Below are 25,428 nucleotides of genomic sequence, written 5' to 3' on the forward strand. Positions count from 1 at the left end.
CCGAGAACAAGACGCACCCCGAGAACAGGTGTTTTTCTGGGGGCAATTAATGTACGGAAAGTCGAGAAAACTTTACTTTGGTCCAAATGTTTGGTCTAAGAAGGTTCCAGAAAAAACGGCAGTATTGCTTTGTCGACTGAAACTCCGGTGAGTAAAAATGTTCCTAGATACTAACAAGCTACTATAGTATAATTTTTAGCTTAGTAATGCTAAGCTAAGCAATGCTAAGCTAAGAGGATGCTAAGTTAGCATGTTACAGCTGTACACTTTATTTAGTGATTGTAGGTATGTCTTACCATCTATCCATCCATCCATTTTCTACCGCTTATTCCCTTTTTGGGGTCTGGAAATAACACAAATAGAAGGTATTTTAAACACATGTATTTACATGAAGTATTTAAAGGCCTACAGAAATGAGATTTTCTTATTTAAACGGGGATAGCAGGACCATTCTATGTGTCATACTTGATCATTTCGCGATATTGCCATATTTTTGCTGAAAGGATTTAGTAGAGAACATCCACGATAAAGTTCGCAACATTTGGTCGCTAATAAAAAAGCCTTGCCTGTACCGGAAGTAGCAGATGATGTGCGCGAGACGTCACGGGTTGTGGAGCTCCTCACATCCTCACATTGTTTACAATAATGGCCACCAGCAGCGAGAGCGATTCGGAACGAGAAAGCAACGATTTCCCCATTAATTTGAGCGAGGATGAAAGATTTGTGGATGAGGAAAGTGAGAGTGAAGGACTAGAAGAAAAAAAAAGATTATACAGTGGGAGCGATTCAGATGTTATTAGACAAATTTACCAGGATAATTCTGGAAAATCCCTTATCTGCTTATTGTGTTACTAGTGTTTTAGTGAGATTATATGGTCGTACCTGTACAACCTGAAGGTCGGCCCCGCACCTTTCTTCGGCACCAGTCGACGGATGGTGGCGATGCCCATCTCTGCCCTGCGCAAGGGACCCTCTTAGAAACACGATGTTTCGAAATGATCGCGACATAATACACTGTACTTTGTGTGTGTGGTCCAATCCAACCATGTTCACTTGACCGCTCTGTCCCATAATAAAGCTTCACCGTCATCTTTTGGGAATGTAAACAATGAAACACCGGCTGTGTTTGTGTTGCTGAAGGTGGCCGCAATTCACCGCTTCCCACCTACAGCTTTCTTCTTTGACGTCTCCATTATTCATTGAACAAATTGCAAAAGATTCAGCAACACAGATGTCCATAATACTGTGGAATTATGCGATGAAAACAGACGACTTATAGCTGGGAACGGTGCTGGAACAAAATGTCTTCTACAATGCGTGACGTCACGCGCACGCGTCATCATACCGCGACGTTTTAGCATGATATTTCAGCGCGAAATGTATCAGATTGCCAAAATAGCTTATTTAAAGGCCTACTGAAATGAGATTTTCTTATTTAAACGGGGATAGCAGGTCCATTCTATGTGTCATATTTGATCATTTCCCAATATTGCCATATTTTTGCTGAAAGGATTTAGTAGAGAACATCGACAATAAAGTTTGCAACTTTTGGTCGGTAATAAAAAAGCCTTGCCTGTACCGGAAGTAGCAGAAGTCGTGCGCAAGACGTCACGGGTTGTAGGGCTCCTCACATCCTCACATTGTTTACAATAATGGCCACCAGCAGCGAGAGCGATTCGGACCGAGAAAGCGACGATTTCCCTATTAATTTGAGCGAGGGTGAAAGATTCGTGGATGAGGAAAGTTACAGGGAAGCACTAGGGAAAAAAGAAAAAATAAGGCGACAGCAGTGGGAGCGATTAAGATATTAAACACATTTATTAGGATAATCGTGGAAAATCCCATATGTGGTTATTGTGTTACTAGTGTTTTAGTGAGATTATATGGTCGTACCTGAAAGTCGGAGGGGTGTGGTGACCGCCAGTGTCTCTGGGGGAAGCCATGGAGTCAAGAAAGTCGCAGCTGCCTCTTTGACAGCTGCAGGAGGACCGACACAAGCTCCGCTCATGTTTACGGTAAGAGCCGACTTATTACCACAATTTTCTCACCGAAACCTGCCGGTTGACATGTGGTAGACAACTACGTTCGCTTGACCGCTCTGTTCCATATTAAAGCTTCACAACAAAGGAACACCTGTTTGTGTTGCTACAGCCGGCTGCAATACACCGCTTTCCACCAACAGCATTCTTTTTTGTAGTCTCCATTATTAATTGAACAAATTGCAAAAAGATTCAGCAACACAGATGTCCAGAATACTGTGTAATAATGCGATAAAAACAGACTACTTTTAGCCGTGATCGGTGCTGGGAGAACATGTCCGCTACCACCGGTGAAGTCACGCGCACGTGTCATCATTCCGCGACGTTTTCAACAGGATACTTGGCGGGAAATTTAAAATTGCAATTTAGTAAACTAAAAAGGCCGTATTGGCATGTGTTGCAATGTTAATATTTCATCATTGATATATAAACTATCGGACTGTGTGGTCGGTAGTAGTGGCTTTCAGTAGGCCTTTAATTAGTTGCTTATTAACATGCAAATTAGTAACATAATGGCTCTTAAATAGTCATTAATAAGTACTTATTAATGCCTTGTTTGGCATGGCATTGTTATAACCCTAACCCTCTAACCCTAACCAAATAACTCAAAATTAAGTCTTTATTACTTAGAATAGGTTCCCCTAGCGTCCAAGTAACTCTAAATTAAGTCTTTGTTACCAGAGGTGGGTAGAGTAGCCAGAAATTGTACTCAAGTAAGAGTACTGTTACTTTAGTGATTTATTACTCAAGTAAAAGTAAGGAGTAGTCACCCAAATATTTACTTGAGTAAAAGTAAAAAGTATGTTGTGAAAAAACTACTCAAGTACTGAGTAACTGATGAGTAACCTGATTACGGCAACAAACATTGCACAAAAACATAAAAATAGCAATGAGCAAATTCAGAGCCATGAATATCTCTTAAGCAACTAAAACAATAATATATTTAAAATAATAGTACATTAAAATAAAAAAAAATAGGGCACAATAACTTAACAGCACCATAGGCTCAATAGGCATTGATTGATTGAAACTTGTATTCGTAGATTGCACAGTACAGTACATATTCCGTACAATTGAACACTAAATGGTAACACCCCAATAAGTTTTTCAACCTTAATCAATTACTTAATAAATGACCAAGTTGAGGTGATCTACCTCATATATACATATACATACACACACATATCATATACACACACACATATATATATATATATATATATACATACATACATACATACATTTATACACTATATAATTTATATTTATTTATTTTGCCGTTTTTGTTGACATGTTGAAGGTGTTTTAATGAATATACATGCATGTTTAACACATAGATTCCTATCTTTCATGAAGACAAGAATATAAGTTGGTGTATTACCTGATTCTGATGACTTGCATTTTAGTCCCGATAACGTCCACTTTTTCAAATGGAGGAGAAAAAAAGTTCCTCCTTTCCGTCTAATACCACATGAAAGTCGTTGGTTTTTGGCATCTTATCTGTCCAGCCTCCATATTCGTTTTTATACACTTTACAAGAAATAAATTGGCGGCAAACTCTGTAGCTTGCTAGCTTGTTTGCGCTGGCTTTCGAAGACTCTTATTTTGTTAGCGCAGGCGCGATGGAGCGGCACTTTTATTGTGAAGACAGGAACTGTGCGATCAGTCTTTAGGCTTTTGACGGGAAGTACGGTTGAAATAAAAAGTGTCTTTTTTCCTTTACACTTTTGATTGAAACTTTTATTAGTAAATTGCACAGTACAGTACATATTCCGTACAATTGACCACTAAATGGTAACACCCCAATACGTTTTTCAACTTGTTTAAGTCGGGTCATGTGACCGCCTGGCTGTGTGATTGGTCCAACGTCACCAGTGACTGCATGTGATTGGTGAAACGCAGGCATGCGTAGATCCTACTTTGAAGCTCTGTCATAAACCAAAACAAACATTAACAGATCGATAAAAAAAAAGTAGCGAGTAGCGAGCTGAATGTAGATAAATGGAGCGGAGTAAAAGTAGCGTTTCTTCTCTATAAATATACTCAAGTTAAAGTAAAAGTATGTTGCATAAAAACTACTCGTAGAAGTACAATTTATCCCAAAAGTTACTCAAGTAAATGTAACGGAGTAAATGTAGCGCGTTACTACCCACCTCTGTTTGTTACTTAGATCATGTTCCCCATACTGAAGTTTTACCAAAAACATATAACTCTGTCTTGAATTTGAAAAAAAAAAAATCATTTTATTTTATTTTTCACTAAAGAAGGGTTCGGTGAATGCGCATATGAAACTGGTGGGGTTCGGTACCTCCAACAAGGTTAAGAACCACTGCGATAAACGATATATATTACGATATTTTGCCTTGGCCTTAAATGAACACTTGATGCATATAATCACAGCAGTATGATGATTCTATGTGTCTACATTAAAACATTCTTCTTCATACTGCATTCATATATGCTCATTTTAAACTTTAATGCAGAGAGGGAAATCACAACTAAGTCAATTGACCAAAAGTGTATTTATTAAAGTTATTAAGCAATGGCACAAACATTCAAGTTATTTCCAAAATATAAAGTGCAAGATTGTCGGAGACTTTTTAAGTGTCAAATAAAAATGGGGTGCATAATAGGAAATCAAATAGTATTCGTCCTTCACTATGTGGTAGGTTACGACAAACGTTATGAAATTCTCTTCATTCTCTAGCGAGTGCCTTTTCAAATGATGCTACATATTAGCAGTAATGCTACTTTTTATAGCAACGCTTTTGCCCCTCACTTTACAAATTACGGTTGTCTGTTCGACATATTCCCACTTGAAGCCTAACCACCGCCAGACGATGGACCCTCTGCTGCTGTTTTTATTGGGAATTAAGTCTTCCTTCATTTGTTACCAGATCCGCACCTTCTTTCTCTCATATTCCCACTCGTACGGCTACGTTAGCAGCTAACGTAGCCCAGTCTGCTACCTCTCTGTTGGGCAAGGGGGTATACATACGTATGTGACATATGACGTGACAGCATGTGACGTATGTAAGAATGTGCGCCTGCTTGTCTGTGAGAAGGAGAGAGAGGAAAGAGCCTGAAGTGTAATGCCCGCAGCTAAAAGCAACTGCGTGAGAACATATACTCGAATATTGTGATATACTCATTTTCTATATCGCACAAAGACAAACCCACGATATATCGTATATATCGATATATCGCCCAGCCCTATCTCACATTATATATTGTGTTTTGGAAAAAGGTTGTCATAAACGTTACTTCATTCATTAAAAGAAATAATATACAAAGAAGACACATTTGTATGCATATGTACTTTGTACTTTGTACCCGAAGGGAACCCACGCAGTCACGGAGAGAACATGCAAACTTCACACAGAAAGATCCCGACCCCAGGATTGAACCCAGGACTACTCAGGACCTTCGTATGTATGCCTGTAATTTGATTTTGATATTATTTTTTTATTTTAATAGATTGAAAATGAACACCAATGAGGTGACTGATGAACGTTATCACATAATTTATTCAGAAACTATAAATACAGATAAAGATTAAATTCTATTATTCACAACATTTAATTGTAAAAAAACCCAACAACTTTATGATTGGTACATTTTCAGAATTTACTTGTTCTATTTTTAAACAGAGAAAACAATCTGAAGTTGTTTTTATTTTGAAGTTATTGTGTCAGGATTTTACCAGTCCAACCCACTTAGGAGTTGATTTTTCCTCCATGTGGCCCCCGATCTAAAATGAGTTTGACACCCCTGGTCTATAGTTTACTTTGGTTTGGTGAGTTTTACTTCTTTTGACCACTGGTGGCGGTTTGGAGAGGCACTATAGAAAAGCAAAAATGAGTTTGGGTGACAGGAGATCATCCACTTTTTACCGCTTACCCAGATTTCCACTGGAGGCGTAACGGCAGCAAACAGTTTATTCTGTCCTTCCAGAAGAACAGAAGCAAATAAACTCGGTCTTGCCATTGGAGATACATAGTAGAGTAGAGCTTTAACTTGCACTTACAGATGTAGCGACAAACTGTATTTAGTGACAGTGGTTTTCTGAAGTGTTCCTGAGCCCATGTGGTGATATCCTTTAGAGATTGATGTCAGTTTTTGATACAGTGCCGTCTGAGGGATCGAAAGTCACGGTCATTCAATGTTGGTTTCCGGCCATGTCGCTTACGTGGGGTGATTTCCCCAGATTCTCTGAACCTTTTGATGATATTATGGAGCGTAGATGTTGAAATCCCTAAATTTCTTGCAATTGAACTTTGAAAAACGTTGTTCTTAAACTGTTTTGACTATTTGCTCACGCAGTTGTGGACAAAAGGGTGTACCTCGCCCCATCCTTTCTTGTGAAAGACTTGAGCATTTTTTGGGAAGCTGTTTTTATACCCAATCATGGCACCCACCTGTTCCCAATTAGCCTTCACACCTGTGGGATGTTCCAAATAAGTGTTTGATGAGCACTCCTCAACTTTATCAGTATTTATTGCCACCTTTCCCAACTTCTTTGTCACGTGTTGCTGGCATAAAATTCGAAAGTTAATGAGTATTTGCAAAAAAAAAAAAATGTTTTTCAGTTTGACCTTCAAATATGTTGTCTTTGTAACATATTCAACTGAATATGGGTTGAAAATGATTTTCAAATCATTTGTATTCCGTTTATATTTAAATCTAACACAATTTCCCAACTCATATGGAAACAGGGTTTATATATATGTAATGTAGTAACAAGCACATTCATAACATTTATTTATGCATTTTGCTCGTTTTAAGCATACGCGGCGCATTAACATCAAAATACGCCACTATTACTTGGTCAATATTCAAGTCAGAAAACGTAAATGGAGTATTGTTGATGCTTTTTGAATGGTGTTTTATAGAAAGAATAGAGGACCGCCCATTGGCTCCACACTAAGTTAATTTTTATTTGCGTTTATTTACGAGTTAGAATGCAAAACAAAAATGCATCTGTCATGTCTTTCATATAAATTTATTGTAAACAATGTTGTTAGCTCACCTTTTAGAATTGTCACGTGTCTTGTCTTCAAAACACTAGTTGTTTATCTACTGTAAGTTGTTGAACATGGCTTCACGGTGGCAGAGGGGTTAGTGCGTCTGCCTCACAATAAGAAGTTCCTGCAGTCCTGGGTTCAAATCCAGGCTTGGGATCTTTCTGTGTGGAGTTTGCATGTTCTCCCCGTGAATGCGTGGGTTCCCTCCGGGTACTCCGGCTTCCTCCCACTTCCAAAGACATGCACCTGGGGATAGGTTGATTGGCAACACTAAATTGGCCCTAGTGTGTGAATGTTGTCTGTCTATCTGTGTTGGCCCTGCGATGAGGTGGCGACTTGTCCAGGGTGTACCCCGCCTTCCGCCCGATTGTAGCTGAGATAGGCGCCAGCGCCCCCCGCGACCCCGAAAGGGAATAAGCGGTAGAAAAGTTGTTGAACATAAACAGTGTGTCCAGCTTTGTGATAATGACCTTACACTTTGTTAGTAACACCACAGGTAGCTGGTAATACACTAACTCACCAAATTTTACTTTAACTCTTATTAGTTAACTCTTATAGTTAAGTAGGAAAGATTTCTATTTGTAAATTTTGCACATAAAAAATTGCTTATGATACAATTGGTTTTCCAAGTATTTGTATTATTCCAAAACCTGTGTATTTCAGGTTTGCTTGAATGCCAATAGTAAAACAATGTGTCAGTCATGTAATCCTCTAAGGTTGAATGGATTCAACTCTGAAATACCAATGAGAAAAGTCCAGTTTCCTCTATTCAACCTTTCAGGGAGTTTGCTACCTTAACAAAGAGGTGGAAGAAAAAGTTTGATGTTTTATCTATTTAAATCAGGGGTGTCCAAACTTTTTCCACTGAGGGCCGCACACGGAAAAATAAACCATGCAGGGGCCATTTTGGTATTTTTCAATTTCAAACCATAACAAAATACATGGATTTTTTTGATTTTTTTACTTTTAAGGCTCCTCGGGACCATAAAGGGTCCCAGTCATTAAAATTTTAAAAATAAGTCAAATGATATTTTTTTTATTTTTTGTATTTAGCGTTTACACTAAATCTCTATATCAACTTCAGGTTGATATAAAGTTAAACAAAAATAGATTAACTTTTCCTTTAAAGACAACTTTGTTTTTTATAGTAAAACTGAAATATTCAGTATTTCCCCCACCGCCCAAAACATACAAAAAGCAATGTTTGATGTGAAGTAATAGGAGCCCTAAAAAACATCAATAATGCAGGACACCATCGATTTTAATTTATTATTTTTGAGTAATAACAGAAAAGATAAATAAAATCCCACTAAATATCTTTGGGATCCAAATGGTCCCCCACTCATAAATTGATACATTTTTATTATTTTTTTTTTTTTACTTTCAACACTTAAGTTATATCAACTTCAGATATATCTGTGGATTTTACATTTGAACTATTATTTTGTTTGTTTTATGCTCTTTTGTCAAATAAACCATTGTATTTATATGGAAAACACAGAATTTTTGCAATAATTTTCCACTTAAAACATTTTAAAGTGAAATATTTGAAGTAATTAAAGGTTTGATTAGGTCAAAAATTCATTATAATACAGATTTTTTAAAACATTTTTTTTTTGAGCAATGGCAAAAGAAAAATAAAGATAAACAAAAAGAAAAAAAACACTTTTGTGTCAACATTGCAACTTTTTCTAGTTAGATTTAACCTCATTCCACTCTTTTTAATGTCTTTTTTTATTTTTACAAGAACATTTCCAGAATGTGTGGCGGGCCGGTAAACAATTAGCTGCGGGCCGCAAATGGCCCCCGGGCCTCCCTTTGGACACCCCTGATTTAAATGTAACCACACACATGCTATATAAAGCTAGAAAGCGTAGGCTCCAAATGTATTTTATGCACACAAACTTCAGGAAAAAAGATATTTATTTGTAATTTTGCTGTAAAATATAAAATTTCATAACATTTGTTTTTTCCCCATTACATATAGTGCTGCGTTACCTGATCATAATAGTAGATAATCATTATATAAATGCCTTCTAGTACACTGCAAAGAAGAGTTTTAGCAAACAATACACATTAAGCTGATTATGAACATCTGACAGATGGTGCCCAATGGGTGTTTTAATTAAAGCGATTGAACAAACGTTAGAAGAATAACATCACATTACCTGTAATTCTGACAAAAATATACAGATTAGCTTCACCTGCATGGGACGTTTGGATTAAAAACTTGTGTGGAAAACATGGACATATGTACCAGTGCAACTGCCACTAATACACTAATGGATGTAAAAAGTGTTTGAGAGTGAAGTTCTTGCGTTTAGAGTTGTTTGTCATTAGACCATGTTTCAAAATGTACACACTTCCATACGTGCGCTGGAAATTTTGAGTGCATTCACTGTAAAGAAGTACAGGAAAATGCAGTAATGAATGCTTACCAACCTCCAATATCTGCCGTTTTGGCTGCATAGGTGAAGGGGCGGGACTAACTCAATAGCTTGCAATTAACAAGGTGAGAAGATGCTAATTATTTTCCTGTCAGTGTAATGGATTTTGGACAGCACTGCCGTCAAAGTACGCATTCTAGGAACTTGTATTCCATTTGAGAGACAGCCTTAGACTTTTACAGCTTCTCTTCATGAGTTCTGCTTTACTGGCTGGTGTCCTGCACCCAATCTATCAAACCTTCCATGATCGTAAGTCGTACACATGATTCAAATCACATTTTGTGAACTTGACAGGATTTACGAAGTTGAGTTCAGTTCGCTGGCAGCATGTGAAAGATTCCTGATGTCAGATCAGCCAAGTGAACTTATGTGTTCCAACTACTCAGTCTCAACCGCCTCATCCTTGAACACCCTGGGCGGTGTGATGCGTTTAAGGCCACTTGAGGGTGGATCGGTCCGTGAACTAAACTAAGGCGAGGCACGTGGCTCTGAGCAGCTCTACTTGGAGGTGGCACTCGGCACACTGATGGAGAGCGCCCGGCGAGGGGCGTTGGAAACCTGCCGCTGTTGAGACAAGAAGGACTGACCGGGGGACAGCGGGGAGGCGCTGCGGCCTCCGAGACGCGACTCGATGGCCAGCTTCTGAAAGTTCAGACTCTGAGGAGACAGCGCGGTTCTTCGTAATGTGGGTGTGGTGGCAGCTTCAGAATCACATCTTTGACCTTACCTTGTTGTACCAGGCCGAGACTATCAGCTTCTCCTCGTACTCTCGGAGTCGGGCCTGCTCACATTGACGCTAAGAAGCAAAAATGTCACAGTTTAAATTTTTAATATCTAACCAACCTATTGGTACAGTTCAGCTCATAAGTAAAGCTTATGTTTCCACTGAGAGTTGTGTGTGTGTGTGTGTGTGTATACATCCTCAATGAACCACAGAAAAAGTGGAAGACATAAAACTGAAGAAGTTTCAAGTTTCACTCAAGAAACAGAAATACCTCCAGGTTGAGAACCTGCTTGTCTCGGTCTGCCAGCTGGTTCTTTAGTGCCTGGATCTCAGCGGTGGCAGGATTCAGTTTTGGATCGAGTGCCCGGATAACCTGCAAGCATGGACGGTAAAAAAGGCTCAAGTCTTCAGACCACAAAGAACGAGTAAGAAGTCACAAAAGGACTCACGCTGCGAGCTTTCTCCAGGTACATTTTGTACCTCTCCTCCATGGCCCTCATGTCGTCGTCCTTCTTCTTCAGCGCGGCCATGAGCTCGTCCAGCTTCAGTGCTGTCGATCAACCCATTTGACCAATTACCGGATTGAGGCGGCGTTAGGCTGACGGTGGCGTTGTGACACTTACATGTTTGAGTGTTGTCGGGCTGCAGGTCTTCCAGCAGCTCTTTCTTCTTCATTATTTCGTCCTGAGCCTCGTTGAGTTGGACCCTGAAGAAACAAACACGGCTGCTCAAAATTGAAGAAAATCGACTTTTTAACTTTCACGCTATCGGCCGCTTACATGTGAGCATCAAGCTTCCGCTTCAGGTTGGACTGAAAAACATGTCAAAGTAAATCCATGTTGGATGGAATAAAACCATTCAGACCCAAAGAATGTTCTTGTTTATACTCATCGTACTTACATCATCGGGCTTGACCGCCTGACCCTGCAGGGCCTTCTGGAGGTCCTCAACCTGCTGCTGCAGCTCACCGATACGCTCTCGACTCAACCTGGAGATTGAAATGCAGCATGTGTATTATAATCTAGGAAGACCGTATATCAGAGACAAAAAACAACAGATTTAGCAATGAGATAGTCAGGCGATAAGTTTGCTCAGAGATACTATTTCAAATATGTATGCTATGTATGGATAAAATATTGTTACAGTACAAAATACTACATATAACTACGGTTATGTTTTTTCTTATACCCATAACAATATTGAAGAAGTACCAGTGGTGCAAAAATAGCTTAAGAATGTTCGGAATTAAAAAATGTTTTTTTTTTGCGTTAGAAAATATGAGGTCTTTTCAAGTCTTACTGTACAAAAAAAATACTAGCAAATAAAGCTTTAGGAAGAATCTTTTTCAACTTCAATGTAATGACGTAAATTACAAAGACATTACTTTAAACAAAAAACAGTTTTCTTTTTAACCTCTGGGGAAAACAAAACCAAGACATTTTCAGGACTTTCATTGCTGAAACGATACATTTCCTTGAAAAACAAGATGTTTGGTTAACCTAATTTATATGATCTGGGGTGTATGTATGTTGACAAAAATGAATCAAGTTCCCGATTTGTGTTTTTACCAAAGTGCCCGCTCAAAGTGCGCTTTGTTTTGTAATTTTGCCTCTCATTTGCAACCCCTACGTAAGACAAGGACACTTTTTTGATGCATTCATATTGTAAAATACGGCAAGTATGGGGTGGCTAGCAATGCAGCTAATGGGAGCACATTATTGTGCCAATAAAACCCTCTAAAACATCCAAAAACAATACTAAATTTACATCTTGACATCTGAATACCAACCAAGTATTAATGATATTGTTATAAGCGCTTACCATAAATTGATTTACGTGGACCCCGACTTAAACAAGTTAAAAAACGTATTCGGGTGTTACCATTTAGTGGTCAATTGTACGGAATATGTACTGAACTGTGCAATCTACTAATAAAAGTTTCAATCAATCAAACGCAGACAAACTATTAGCAGCGCCATGATCACAAAGAGCTAACTCTTCTTTTGCAGCTTTATTGACCTATTGAGTTGCTGAGCTGCTGCATCGCCTCCGAGTTGGTAAAAGTTATTTCTAGATTATAAATCAAACCTCTCAACTGGATAGTTGAAGGTTGTGGCAATAAACTGAGAAGTTGGTCAACTTTGGCATTCAACTGACACACGTAGATTGCGAGAAAGACACGAAAAGATGTTTGTTTGCAGCACCTTTAAAAAAATTTTTTTTTTTTTTTTAACTGTGAATTATAATTAAAACATCCCATGAGTCGGCATCCCAGTGAGAGCAGACTTTCTACATTGAGTATTATAGGTTTGCAGTTTGTATATCTTGTTCAGCATTTAGCATTACTGCTGCATGATGCTTAGTGTGGATCTACTTATCGCTCAGCTTCTAAAAAAATGTTCAGCTTGAAGAAATCCACTTTTTATAACTTCCTATATTCAGGCTCAAAAATAAGGTTCTGAATCATGACTTGTCCCAAAGTAATATTTGTTGTCTTCTGAAGTCTGTCATGATTAGTCATTGAAGGGAAAAGCAAGCGTTGTGATGCATCAGAAGTTATTGCGCCACCTTATATTTAAAATGAGCAAAATATATAGACATGTTTTTATGAATGTGCCTTTTACTACAGAACATATATACTTACAGCATCTTTAAAAAAACATCCAAAAGCCTCCATTTTTTTATAGAGCGCTTTATATGCGGAATAGAGCAAATCCCAATAGCTTCATTGTTAGCTGACTTTTGCTAGCGTTTATTTACGAGTTAGATTGCATATTTCTTACATAAAGATGTAGAATGAGAAAAAATTCCAAAAAAGGGAAGCTTCCCTTAAAGTCGACATACATAGAAAACCGCTTTTGTTGATGTAAATTAGATTAGATATTATATTATCTTGGCAAATAAGAAGTGCTCACTAACACATATTTAGACAGATTTGTGAAAAGTATTTGAGAGGAATAGGTATTTTGTGTGTATAGTAAAAGTTGTAGATCTTCGAGTTAAACTCATTAAAAAGGGGAGCAAAAACAAGTGTTGCGTTCCTTTTTGTTCAGCATATGAATAGGTGAATGTGGAAATAGTGTCAAAGCGTTTTGAGTACCTTGAAGGTAGACAAACACTATACATATATAATCCATTTACTCTATCACAAAAGGAAAACCATGTCAACAAACTACCGTAGTTAAAAAAGGGTTTATCATCAGTCAATGTCTTAATGTCTCTGAACAAAGTCACAAGTAAATGTGCCCTTTCATTGATTTGCTTGAGGCGACTTAAGCGGGTTCCAATGTAGTAGTAGTAGTAATATTAGTAAAAGTAGTAGTAGTATAAGGCCATCAAGTAGAGTTGTATTAACTTACGAACCTGTTCTCTGTGTCCTGTTCACTACGGCTCTTGTGAGCTTCCTCCAGCTGAACCTGCAGAGAGGCAATCTTTTCTCTTTCAAACTCTTCTTGCTGCACTCTCAGCATCTTGTTCTCATGCTGAAGCCTGATGAACTTCTCTCTGGAGTCAAATAAACTCAGCAGTCACACTCACAGTCCCAGAGTATGCGTGTGAGGGCGTTCACCTGTGCTCGATGGGGATCAACTCTGCTGCCAGGTTGTCGTGGCTGGGGCTGCTGGATGGAAGCATGCCTACACGGGGAGCGTGTGGACATGAGAAGGTGCAGAGTGACGGACACGCAGCATGACTGCAATGATGTTACCTGCTTGGGAGAGTTGGTGCTGCTGGACTTGGGTGCATCGAAGCTCCTCATTGATCTCCTTCAGAGAATCTCTTTCGATGATGATTCGCTGGAGGTTGAAGAAAGAAATGAATAGCAGAAGTGTGTTGCGATCACAATCTTCCACCCCGGGGGATATTTTTATATTAGCTCCTAATTCTATATGTGACCCTCAATGGAAGTATCACCTCTTTCTCCTTCATCACCAGCTCATGCTTCTCCTCCAACTTCTTCATCTCGAAGGCCTGGTTGTCTGCCCGCCTTGTCTCCTCAGACAGCTTCCGATGCAGCTCTTGCACCTGGCGGGGAGCACATGGCAAACGTGGCTGTAGGAGACAGTCAATGAATCCCGCGATGCAAACATTACCTGCCGCTTGTACGTCTCCAGCTGTGTGCGGGCGGCGTTTGCCTTGCGCAGTTCTTCCTCCAAGCTGACGGTGTTCTGCATGTAGATGGTGTTATTCTCCTCCAGCAGTTTCATTTGCCTTTTCAGGTCCCCCAGGTTCTCCAGCTTTCGCTTGTATGTTTCCACCGAAGCCTCCAGCATCACCACCCGATCCGAACAGATCCTTAAGAGCACAAACTAATAAGCCACCAGTTGAGCAGACCATCTCGGACATCTGAAGTCTATTTGTGTAAAGTCTAACCTCAGGACATCCAGCTCATCTTTGAGCGCTTGGGATTCCTCCGCCAGGCTGGTGAGCTCGTCGGTGCGATGCTGGATCTCAACCAGCTCCTTTTCTAGCTCTTCACAGTGGATCCTGTAGTCGTCTTTGGCTGCTTCAAGCCTGAAACAAACAAGAGGCGGTGTCTCAGTAAAGTTTTTTTTTTTCCCTCCGCGGCACCATCAGCCAGATGAGGTATGGAACCCACCGGAAGTTCTCCTCCTGCAGCGCCTCAAGCTGCTGCTGTAACTGGCTATGCTTCCTTCCCAGGGGTGTGTTCGGGTCATCAAAGGTATCCAACTGATTAGCTCGGTCGGTCAGGACGTCGTTCTCCACCAACAGACTGTTTTGCTCTTCTTGCAAGATGGCCACCTGTCCAAGATGACGAGGTTGATGATGTGGACATGACAGAAGTATAATCGTGTTTCTGCGGTGGTCCAACAGCGGTTAATACAAAGAGTTAATCCAAGCGCACACCATTAGTTAGTCAGCCCACATTACCCTGACCAGTACTTTGTACGAGGGGGTGCCCCTATCCGAATATTGATATCGACTTGATATCAGCACAAAAAATAAGTATTTGATATCGGCTTGCATCTAATGTCAGAGATAAGCTCCTAAACAAGATGTCCTGTTGGAGAGTCAGTTAACATCTAATAGTCCTCTAATAAGCACACAAGGTTGGTCTTTTCTTGTGTTTTGGTCAAATAATTTACAACAAGGTAAACATGGTAGGCTAGAGGCTACACAATAGCACACACGCCAGACATACATGGGTCCTTAATTGACCAATATTGCTGTTTGAATCACATTTGTCAATACAAACAATTACTCAATAATTACTTGCAGAGCCAAAGTCTCCAAGGCAAAAGAGTATCAGAAACTATCCAGCAACAAGTGTGTGCACATCATTTAAGTTACTGTGTCATGAGCTTAATGTAATATTTGTGGCCATTAAGTGTCCCCAAAAAACCAATTAACACTCCATTTCAAAAGCATACACCTGTTATGAGGTTAGTGTTTTTCATATCTACCACTGTTCAGAGTAATTTCACTTGATCAAGCCTTTTCTAACGCTCCACATTACAGGTTCATCATGTCTTCTTATTCATATACTCTTTCAAATGTTCCTGTAATCAGACAATATTTTCGGTATGTTAGATGTAATCTTTACCTGACATGTTTCGACTGTCATCTGCAGTCTTCTTCAGAAGGGTCATCTGACCACTGTGACACATTGCCTATCAGCTGTTCTCATAGGCGTCTTCAGAAGAAGACTGCAGATGACAGTCGAAACATGTCAAATAAAGAGTCCATCTATCCATCCATTTTCTACCGCTTATTCCCTTTGGGGTAGCGGGGGGCGCTGGTGCCTATCTCAGCTACAATCGGGCGGAAAGCGGTGTACACCCTGGATAAGTCGCCACCACCTCGCAGGGCCAACACAGACAGACAACATTCACACACTAGGGACCATTTAGTGTTGCCAATCAAGCTATCCCCAGGTGCATGTCTTTGGAGGTGGGAGGAAGCCGGAGTACCCGGAGGGAACCCACGCATTCACAGGGAGAACATGCAAACACCACACAGAAAGATCCCGAGCCCGGGATTGAACCCCAGACTACTCAGGACCTTCGTATTGTGAGGCAGACGCACTAACCCCTCTGCCACCGTGAAGCCCAAATTCCATCTATTACCGAAAATATTGTCTGATTACAAGAAAATCTGAAAGACTCCACATTATAACTTAACAAATGTACTAGGATTTATGCTGATATCGTTTCAGATTAATATCGGTATTGGCCAATACTCAAGGCTCCAATATTGGTGAGTTGTATTGGAGCACCCCTACCTACTTTGTACTCGACTAAATTACTTGTCTGGCAATGAATTATGCTGCAAACCTACAACAGGTAGTAACTTCAACAATTATTATTATTTGCATCATCCTGAAAGTCAAGCAGTCTTTAAAGCAGTTAGATTTGAATATAATCATGCAGAACAAATAAACGACTTGACAAATCACAAAGAAAAAAACATCTTTCAAAACATTGTCACAGCCACATATCCCGCCCACTGAGTAGACAAATTAAAAACACAGCACGTCCACACTGATTCCTGCTGGAGCCACCTGTTAGAGGAGTTAGCGTCAACTTTCCGAGCAGCTCTGAAAAAATTAGGGTTTAGTTTTGCTTGACGGTCACCTAGGACTTACCTGACGCTGGGGGGAGCCGGGCGACACGGCAAACGGAGCAAATTAATCTGTCGAGAGTCCAGTTGAAGACAGTTGTTGGATCAGTACATGTCTGCGAAATGTAGTGTGCCCTCTAAAACACCCGCAGGCTGGCGGCTTGATGTGGATCAGAGTCCAGACTGTAAGCTCACAGTCTTTCTGCCACAGCAGCTCAGCACAATGCAGCCAGACATTACGGCAAATTACACAATTCCTTTTATATACCGAGCCACAGACTTGTGTATGTGTGTGTGTGTGAGAGAGATGTGCATTCACCTGTTGGTCTAACTCCTGGCAGCGCTGGGAAAGTGCTTCCTTTTCTGCTGAAAGTTCAGACACTTCTTCCAAAGCCTTTCTGAGCTGAACACACAAAAAATAAGATTAATTAAATAACATCATCATTCCCTGGAATCAAGTGCCCAAAGAAATGATTATTATATTATTAATGCACTGCATGAGTCCAACAGGTCTGTCTTAGCCTGCTCTCAACTCAGCACCAGGAAGTAATTCTCCCCTTTATGATGTCATCACATTGTAGTTATTTGCTATGTAGCAAAGTTACAGCACAAGTCTGTACTTTTTTTTATTGTGCATATGAGGGACACGCGGTAGAAGATGAATAGATGGACTGCAAAATAAGCCATCAGGGGCCAAAGAAAGTTGCGAGTGTCAGCACTTTGATCAAGAAGCTGAGAAACACTACTGAATTTAAAAAATGAAGGTGGTGACCGTGTGGCTCTTCGCTTTCTCCCCCCATCTCTATTTCGTCATTTTGATCAAGAAGTGTTAAAGTGATTTTACCAAGATAACAATATTATTAGATTTTATTTGTACCACACTTCACATTTGAACAACAAATATCAAAGTGCTACAAAGTAAAAACATCAAAAGCATTAAAGCAAGACAGAAAAAAAAATATTAATGTATCCAATTCATTCCTTATTTATATGCATTTCACATTGTTCTATGCATGTAAAACTAAAATTATAATCAACGCATCTTATTTATTTGTTAACATTTTGCATGTTCTGGGTTTACATCATTTTTAACAGAGCGGCATGGCGTAGGGTTGTAGGTTTGCTCCCCGCATCTTACCATCCAAATCGCTGTCGTTTTGTCCTTGAGCAGGACACCTTAGCCTTGCCCCCCAGTGCCGCTCACACTGGTGAATGAATGATGAATGATAGGTGGTGGTCGCTCGGAGGGGCCGTAGGCACAAAACTGGCAGCCACGCTTCCGTCAGTCTACCCTAGGGCAGCTGTGGCCACAAAAGTAGCTTACCACCACCCGGTGTGAATGAATGATGGGTGCTCACTTCTCTGTGAAGAGCTTTGAGTGTCTAGAAAAGCGCTCTATAAATCTAATCCATTATTATTATTAATTATTAGAAATTGCTTTGTCTTTAGTACGATTCAGGCCTCTGGGAATGAATTCATTACTAACAAAATTAAAGCACTACTGTGCAATAATTAGGGAAGTTCAGATCAGGGTTTTATGCTGCCGATTGCGATTATTCATGTGTAAGATCAGCCAATATCAATCACATGTACAATCACTTATATTTATGGTAAACGCTGTTGGAGCCAAATGTCCTTATTTGTTTATATTGTTTTTATTTTATTTTCTCTTAATTGATTGCAGGCCTCAACTCATGTGAAATTTCTTTTTCGGCAGATTGCTCTGCCCACTTCCTGTTAAGAACCAGGAAGTGTTGACAGGGATGGGACTGTTGCTATGGTGTGGTTACCATGGTAGCCTACTTAAATTGGGTTCAGGTGTAAGCACAGGCGGGGCGATTGGAGGACAAACAGTTTTCGACCTTGCCGTGACAATGCTGTAACAATGTGCCATTCAAGGTCAGCATACTTTTTGTTATATATAGCTTACCTTTGATTTAATTTGGATAGCATAAAATAAACGTATTGTCATATCCACACACCTTTCTACGATTCTGGACATTCTATCATTTACACGCGTCAACACAGTCGCCCTCAGTATCGGCCCAGAGGTTAGGGCTGTACAAATGCTATTGACAGTTTAACGATATCAACACAATATTTAAACTGGTTCCTTATTTTCTTGTATTTCTTAGAATTGTTAGATCAAAACAAAGTCAAGACGACTCAATAACTAAACAAAAGCAAAAAATCCTATCTACTCTTTTAAATCCTTTGGCTTTTGACTCCAAAGCCCTTCTGTGTCCAGGTAATTATATCCTGAATTTGTAAACATGAACAAAAACAACAAAAAATGTATTGAAAAAATCAAAAAAATCTACTGAATCACTGAAGTATTGATCATATACTAATACAAACCTTGTTATCAACACCACCGACTTATGGATCGGTTCTACTGTCTTCTTACATGTTGTAACAATGCTGACACACCAACTGTTATATTATCCTCTCACTATGCCGAGGATTTTCAACTAAATGGTTTTGGGAGCCACATTTTAATAAATCTAAGATTTAAGGGGGATGGACATTGGCCTTAACCAAATTTCTTATTTTGTATATTCAAGAAAACCGGCATCCTGTACAATAGACATTTGATTTTAATCTATTCATTTTGTCAGTTACAGGAACATTCTTCTGATTTTGAGGACCTTTGACAAAAGAGAGTCAAATATCTATATCACAGCACTTGAGTCCTTTTAAATGAAAACTGCCCTTTTGAAAAAAATGTCTATCGTTCACAATCATTATTAGAAAACAAAAACAAAATTTTTTTTAGGATTTTAAAGATGATAGAAAAAATGCTTGAGAGATGCGGCTAATGGGAATCACCAATGTAGCCTACAAAAGCCCTCTAAAAGAACTTCAAAACCCTCCATCAATGATTTATATCAGACCTGGGCAAATTTTCAGTTCCCTTTTTTTTTTTTTTTAGATCTTAAAGATGGAAACTGTAGCTGCTGCTATGATGTGCAGTGATGTTTTCTAATGATCGTAAGTCTTCAACCTTACAAAGTATTTCAATGGTTGGAATCTGCACTTTTGGATGATATACCAGTTACTATGGTAATCTAATTAGTAACTATGGTCATCTAATTAATTACTATGGTAATCTAGGTCACAGCAGCTCAGACGAGGCACCAAGCAGTGTGGGTGGGAAGCGTTTCCACAGAGATTTTTACAACAAAGTTCTAAAGCTTGGTGATGTATCAGATATATCAAATTGTAGGTGGGTTTATGTTGTATCCTTTGCGTTCATATTTCACAGTTTGTTGCGTTTCACTTGATTGTAAAATATGTCGATCGAAAGGGGGTGTGACATTCATATTTTGTCAATATTCAGTGCTTTATTGTTCATAGAAAAATTTACATTCTATTACGTTTTTTAAGGCGGTCTGTCATAACGTTAACATTCAACCAGACATTATTGTAAGGTTTTGTATTAGTGTTCCTAAAAACATATACTGGCCCCCAGACACATTTATTTATATATATATATATATATATATATATATATATATATATATATATATATATACTGTACATCACGATCATAAAAATATGCAATATGTTTAATATTTACCGTATTTTGATCATTTTAATCAATGATGGGACTGATTTTTTTTCAGCTCATTGATTTCGGTTTCCATAGTAGCACACGTCTGACTTCTGGCATCACATGTGTGTTCCTACAAACGTGTCTGTTTTCAAATCATGGCAGACTTTGTAACAGACAACGAAGACAACTATTTAGATTTGAAGCTGACTGAGGATAAACTACTGCTCATGGAAACAAACACAAAGGAAGAGTGAGAAGTTGGACCAGACTGAAGCCAGGAGAGTGCGGTGTAAGTGACTTTGACGCTATGAATGTGGAACTTGGAGCTATGCTATTTCGACATAAATGTATGGCTCACCCAAAACAACAGGAAAAGTCCCCGGCCAGCTGGTCCAAATGAACAACTGTCCATCAGGTGAGTCACTATACTATTGATCATGATACATGCAGCATGTCATGCGTGTTATTACAACTACTGTCTTAAATGTGGGCTTATACTTTACAGTGTTCTATGATTGTTTATGATTTTCAATCAGTACAGATTGGTGTCTTATCACATTGTGTTGTACATTACAAACTCCAAACGCTTTTCGTGTTGTTGTAGAAGCTCGCTTATCTCTTGCCGTAGTTAACGTTTAAAGGGGAACATTATCACCAGACCTATGTAAGCGTCAATATATACCTTGATGGTGCAGAAAAAAGACCATCTATTTTTTTAAGCGATTTCCGAACTCTAAATGGGTGAATTTTGGCGAATTAAACGCCTTTCTGTTTATCGCGCTGGAGGCGATGACGTCAGAATATGACGTCGCCGAGGTAACACACCCGCCATTTTCATTTTCAACACATTGTAAACACCGGGTCTCAGCTCTGTTATTTTCCGTTTTTTCGACTATTTTTTGGAACCTTGGAGACATCATGCCTCAACGGTGTGTTGTCGGAGGTTGTAACAACACTAACAGGGAGGGATTCAAGTTGCACCACTGGCCCGAAGATGCCAAAGTGTCTGCCGCCAGACGCCCATTGAATGTGCTGGAGTTTCTCCACATTTTACCGGCGATGCTAAGGGAGACATGGCACAGAGATGTATGGATAACCTGCAAATGCATTTGCAACGATAGTCAACGAAATCACAAAGGTGAGTTTTGTTGATGTTGACTGCCAGCTAATCGATGCTAACATGCTACGCTAATCGATGTTAACATGCTATTTACTGGCGGTGCTAAAGCAGACATGGCACAGAGATGTATGGATAACCTGTAGATGCATTTGCAACAATATTACGTTTCCTCCCATCCACATTTAATGCGAAAAAAACACTTATCAATCGACGGATTTAAGTTGCTCCAGTGTCAAAAGATGCGAAAGTCCTGATCGTTTGGCCCGCACATTTTACCGGCGATGCTAACGCAGCTATTCGGCCATGCTAGGGCTATGAATAGCGTCAATAGCTATTCGCTCAATAGCTTCAGTTTCTTCTTCAATATTTTCATACTCCAACCATCTGTTTAAATACATGCGTAATCTGTTGAATCGCTTAAGTCGCTGAAATCCGAGTTTGAATCCGAGCCAATGACATTATATCTTGCTGTGGTATTCCCATTGTTTGTTTACATTGGCAGCACTGTGTGACGTCACAGGGAAATGGCCAGTGTCTTCGCAGAGAGCGAAAATAAGGCACTTTAAAGCTTTATTTAGGGATATTCCGAGACCGGTAAAATTTTGAAAAAAACTTCAAAAAATACAACAAGCCACTGGGAACTGATTTTTATTGTTTTTAACCCTTTTGAAATTCTGATAATGTTCCCCTTTAAGGCTAATACCAGAGAATGTCGATGTGTTACTACGCTAGAAAAAAAGAGTTCCTCAGTGTTTGCTCTTACAATAACAATGTTGCTACAGCTTGGTTCTTATAAAGATTACTAAGAAATAAAAGTATTGTTGACGGTTTTTGAATCTGTCAAAGTTTGTTGGTGACGAACCCCAAGATGCTGAGACGGTGGCAGGCATTGAATAAGAAAACAATTTAATGTCCAAAATAAAAGGTACGAAACACAAACCAGGAACTAGGTATAGCCAAAATTGAAAACAGGAACCAGTAAATAGAAAAACTGGAAACAGCTAATGGCTAACAAGAAAACACGAAACAAAAGAGCTAGGAGAAAGCAAACTACAAATGGCTAACAGGAACAGCTTACCGCTATGACGACAAGGACAAATTGTAGCACAACAGGTAGTAGCTGTAACGATGACATCGACACGACAATAATCCAGCACAGAATGGATGGGAAGGCAGGTCCAAATAGCATTTGGCTGATTGACACCAGGTGTGGCCAGGTGCCAATCAGCCACAGCTGAGGGGACACAGCACTCAGGGAGACAAACACGAAACAGAACCAAAACAAGAGCGCTGACAGGAAATACTTGACACACACAGAGGAAAAACTAAAACACAACCAAACTGTCAGGGGCAAGCCTGACAGAATCCCTGTTTTTAAAGTGATTTCGAGGTAGAATTAATTGCTCCCCTTAGCTGCATTGCTAACCACCAAGAATCAGTTGATTTTTACATGTTAGATTGCAAAAAAAAAACAAAAAAACTTTAGTTTTATCTCTCATAATGATTGTAAACGTTAGGCAGAAACAATTCCAAAAAAAAGCCGTTACCTTTTAAGATTCTGCTGCAAAAATGTGAGTCTATTAAAGTTTTTTTAAACTGTGTAACTGCCAAAAAAAACAGGACTTAAAGGGGTGCCTTCAGAAACTCCTCAGTAAGGTAAATCACAATTTTGGACACCAGTGTTCTGTGTTTGCTAGATCGGTTAAAATGTCAAGGCAAGAACCTGCCAATGTGTTTACTGTGGTCCAACTTACTTTACACAACAGGAGCGCTCTACGGTTTTTAGAAATTTATTGCAAACAAGTTTGTCTCATAAGTTGTGAACTGACCTTTGGGGGCCGGTATGGTGTCATTCCAGGACCGGATTTGAAAGGCTATTATAAAGTTAAAGTTAAAGTACCAGTGATTGTCACACACATACTAGATGTGGCAAAATTATTCTCTGCATTTGACCCATCACCCTTGAACACCCCCTGGGAGGTGAGGGGAGCAGTGGGCAGCAGCGATGGCCACGCCCGGGAATCATTTTTGGTGATTTAACCCCCAATTCCAACCCTTGATGCTGAGTTACAAGCAGGGAGGTAATGGGTCCCATTTTTATAGTCTTTGGTACGACTTGGCCGGGGTGTGAACTCACAACCTACCAATCTCAGGGCGGACACTCTAACCACTAATCTACTCGTTAACTTACTTTCTGCTGTAACATGGTTCATCTATGCTTCTTAAACTTCACTAAGCACTTACTTATGGGTGTTTAGAGCTAGCTTACCACATAGCTTAGCTATTAGCAAGCCTGCTCTTGATTTGCTCTCGCGGTGTGTAACACGTTTTGCCTCTTCAGCCAGTGATATTTAAAACTTGATATTGATACTTAAGATTCTAAGAAATGCAGTTTATTAGCTATGATTAAAATTATTAGCTTAGGTGAGTGCCTCCACACTGTGTATGGCGACACAAAAACATTGTCAGCCAGAAGGGATCAGCATTTGTGATTGGCATTAAAAGGCATTTATTTTTAATGAAAATCGGTCGATATAAATCAGTGGTTGATCGATCATAATAATAATAATATACCACTAACCTGCTGATCCAGGTCCCCTGACAGCTCTGCTCCAAAGGGGGTGGTGGTCTCTTTATTCAGGAGCTGAAAAGGAGAGAGGTCACCAGGATTGTCATCATGTGTTGATGCAAAGCCTCCATTAAAACTGAAGGACCTCAACAATTGGTCCCAGAATAGACTGAGGACATGGTCTACAGACCTCCTGGATGGCCGCCATAACAACGTGCTGCACGGACTCCTCCAGCGTCATGATGATTTGAATGTACTCTGGCCACAGGAAGAGGGAATCAGCGCCGAGGAGTCAAACCGTTTGCTTTCGGGTCCGGGCGAGACTCAAAGAACTTGGCAGGTGGGTCATACAGTAATGTACCTTGTTTGTGTTCACATTTGACGGCACAACCCAGGACGAGCTGCAACAACCTCCCCAGCTCAACTGGGACTGAATGCTCTGCCACTAGGGCCACGTCTGGCAGGGGGAAGTCAGTGAGGCCCTGCACCAACACCTAAAAGACAACACTTGGGAAGTTTATCTCACAGAAGTTGCGTCACAATTCTTTAAAGGCCTACTGAAATGAGATTTTCTTATTCAAACGGGCATAGCAGGTCCTTTCCATGTGTCATACTTGATCGTTTTGCGATATTGCCATATTTTTGCTGAAAGGATTGAGTAGAGAACATCGACGATAAAGTTCATAACATTTGGTCGCTAATAAAAAAGCCTTGCCTTTACAGGAAGTAGCAGACGATGTGCGCGTGACGTCATGAGTTGTGGAGCTCCTCACATCTGAACATTGTTTATAATCATCGCCTCCAGCAGCAAGAGCTATTTGGACCGAGAAAGCGACAATTTCCCCATTAATTTGAGCGAGGATGAAAGATTTGTGGATGAGGAAAGTTAGAGTGAGGCACAAAAAAAAAAAGAGAAAAAGTGACTGCTCCGGGCGGTGGCAGTGGTAGCATTTCAGATGTATTTATACACATTTACCAGGATAATTTTTGAAAATCCCTTATCTGCTTATTGTTTTAATAGTGTTTTAGTGAGATTCTAAAGTCATACCTGAAAGTCGGAGGGGTACGGTGAACGCCAGTGTCTCAGAGAGAAGCCAATGGAGGAGCCAAGATCACAAATGCCTTTTTGAAAGCTACAGGAGGAGGTCCCATAATACACTGAAGTCTCCGGTAAGAGCTGACTTACTATCACAATTTTCCCATCCAAGTACTTGCTGGTTGACGCATAGAAACATGTTTGCTTGGCCGCTCTGTGTTAAAGCTTCACAACAAAGAAACACCGGCTGTGTCTCGGTGCTGAAGGCAGCTGCAATCCACCGCTTTCCACCAACAGCATTCTTATTTATAGTCTCCATTATTAATTGAACAAA

At 39.8% G+C, this 25,428-nt stretch overlaps 1 protein-coding gene and 1 long non-coding RNA gene across 4 annotated transcripts in view; one reads left to right on the plus strand and one right to left on the minus strand.

Moving 5' to 3' along the window:
• On the plus strand, positions 1-19,095 carry LOC133543760 (uncharacterized). The gene is made up of 3 exons (XR_009804510.1): positions 1-147; positions 5,379-5,467; positions 18,531-19,095. It is a non-coding gene; the product is annotated as an uncharacterized LOC133543760 (long non-coding RNA).
• hook1 (hook microtubule-tethering protein 1) overlaps positions 8,969-25,428 on the minus strand; it is a 22,647-nt gene continuing 6,187 nt past the window's right edge. For 2 of the 3 annotated variants that reach the window (XM_061888532.1, XM_061888529.1), the window contains 18 exons: positions 24,420-24,552; positions 24,249-24,316; positions 24,071-24,133; positions 17,133-17,216; positions 14,832-14,995; positions 14,606-14,746; positions 14,326-14,527; positions 14,147-14,257; positions 13,941-14,028; positions 13,803-13,869; positions 13,598-13,738; positions 11,135-11,222; positions 11,014-11,045; positions 10,858-10,940; positions 10,684-10,784; positions 10,506-10,607; positions 10,238-10,306; positions 8,969-10,186 (listed from right to left, as the gene is read on the minus strand). In XM_061888532.1, the coding sequence (XP_061744516.1) occupies positions 9,974-10,186; positions 10,238-10,306; positions 10,506-10,607; positions 10,684-10,784; positions 10,858-10,940; positions 11,014-11,045; positions 11,135-11,222; positions 13,598-13,738; positions 13,803-13,869; positions 13,941-14,028; positions 14,147-14,257; positions 14,326-14,527; positions 14,606-14,746; positions 14,832-14,995; positions 17,133-17,216; positions 24,071-24,133; positions 24,249-24,316; positions 24,420-24,552 (1,950 nt within the window). In that variant the 3' untranslated portion in view covers positions 8,969-9,973. The remainder of the gene's footprint in view (positions 10,187-10,237; positions 10,307-10,505; positions 10,608-10,683; positions 10,785-10,857; positions 10,941-11,013; positions 11,046-11,134; positions 11,223-13,597; positions 13,739-13,802; positions 13,870-13,940; positions 14,029-14,146; positions 14,258-14,325; positions 14,528-14,605; positions 14,747-14,831; positions 14,996-17,132; positions 17,217-24,070; positions 24,134-24,248; positions 24,317-24,419; positions 24,553-25,428) is intronic. The other variant, XM_061888530.1, reaches the window with a different exon arrangement.

Source organism: Nerophis ophidion, linkage group LG26 (genome assembly GCF_033978795.1).
Source record: "Nerophis ophidion isolate RoL-2023_Sa linkage group LG26, RoL_Noph_v1.0, whole genome shotgun sequence".
Lineage (NCBI taxonomy): Eukaryota > Metazoa > Chordata > Actinopteri > Syngnathiformes > Syngnathidae > Nerophis > Nerophis ophidion.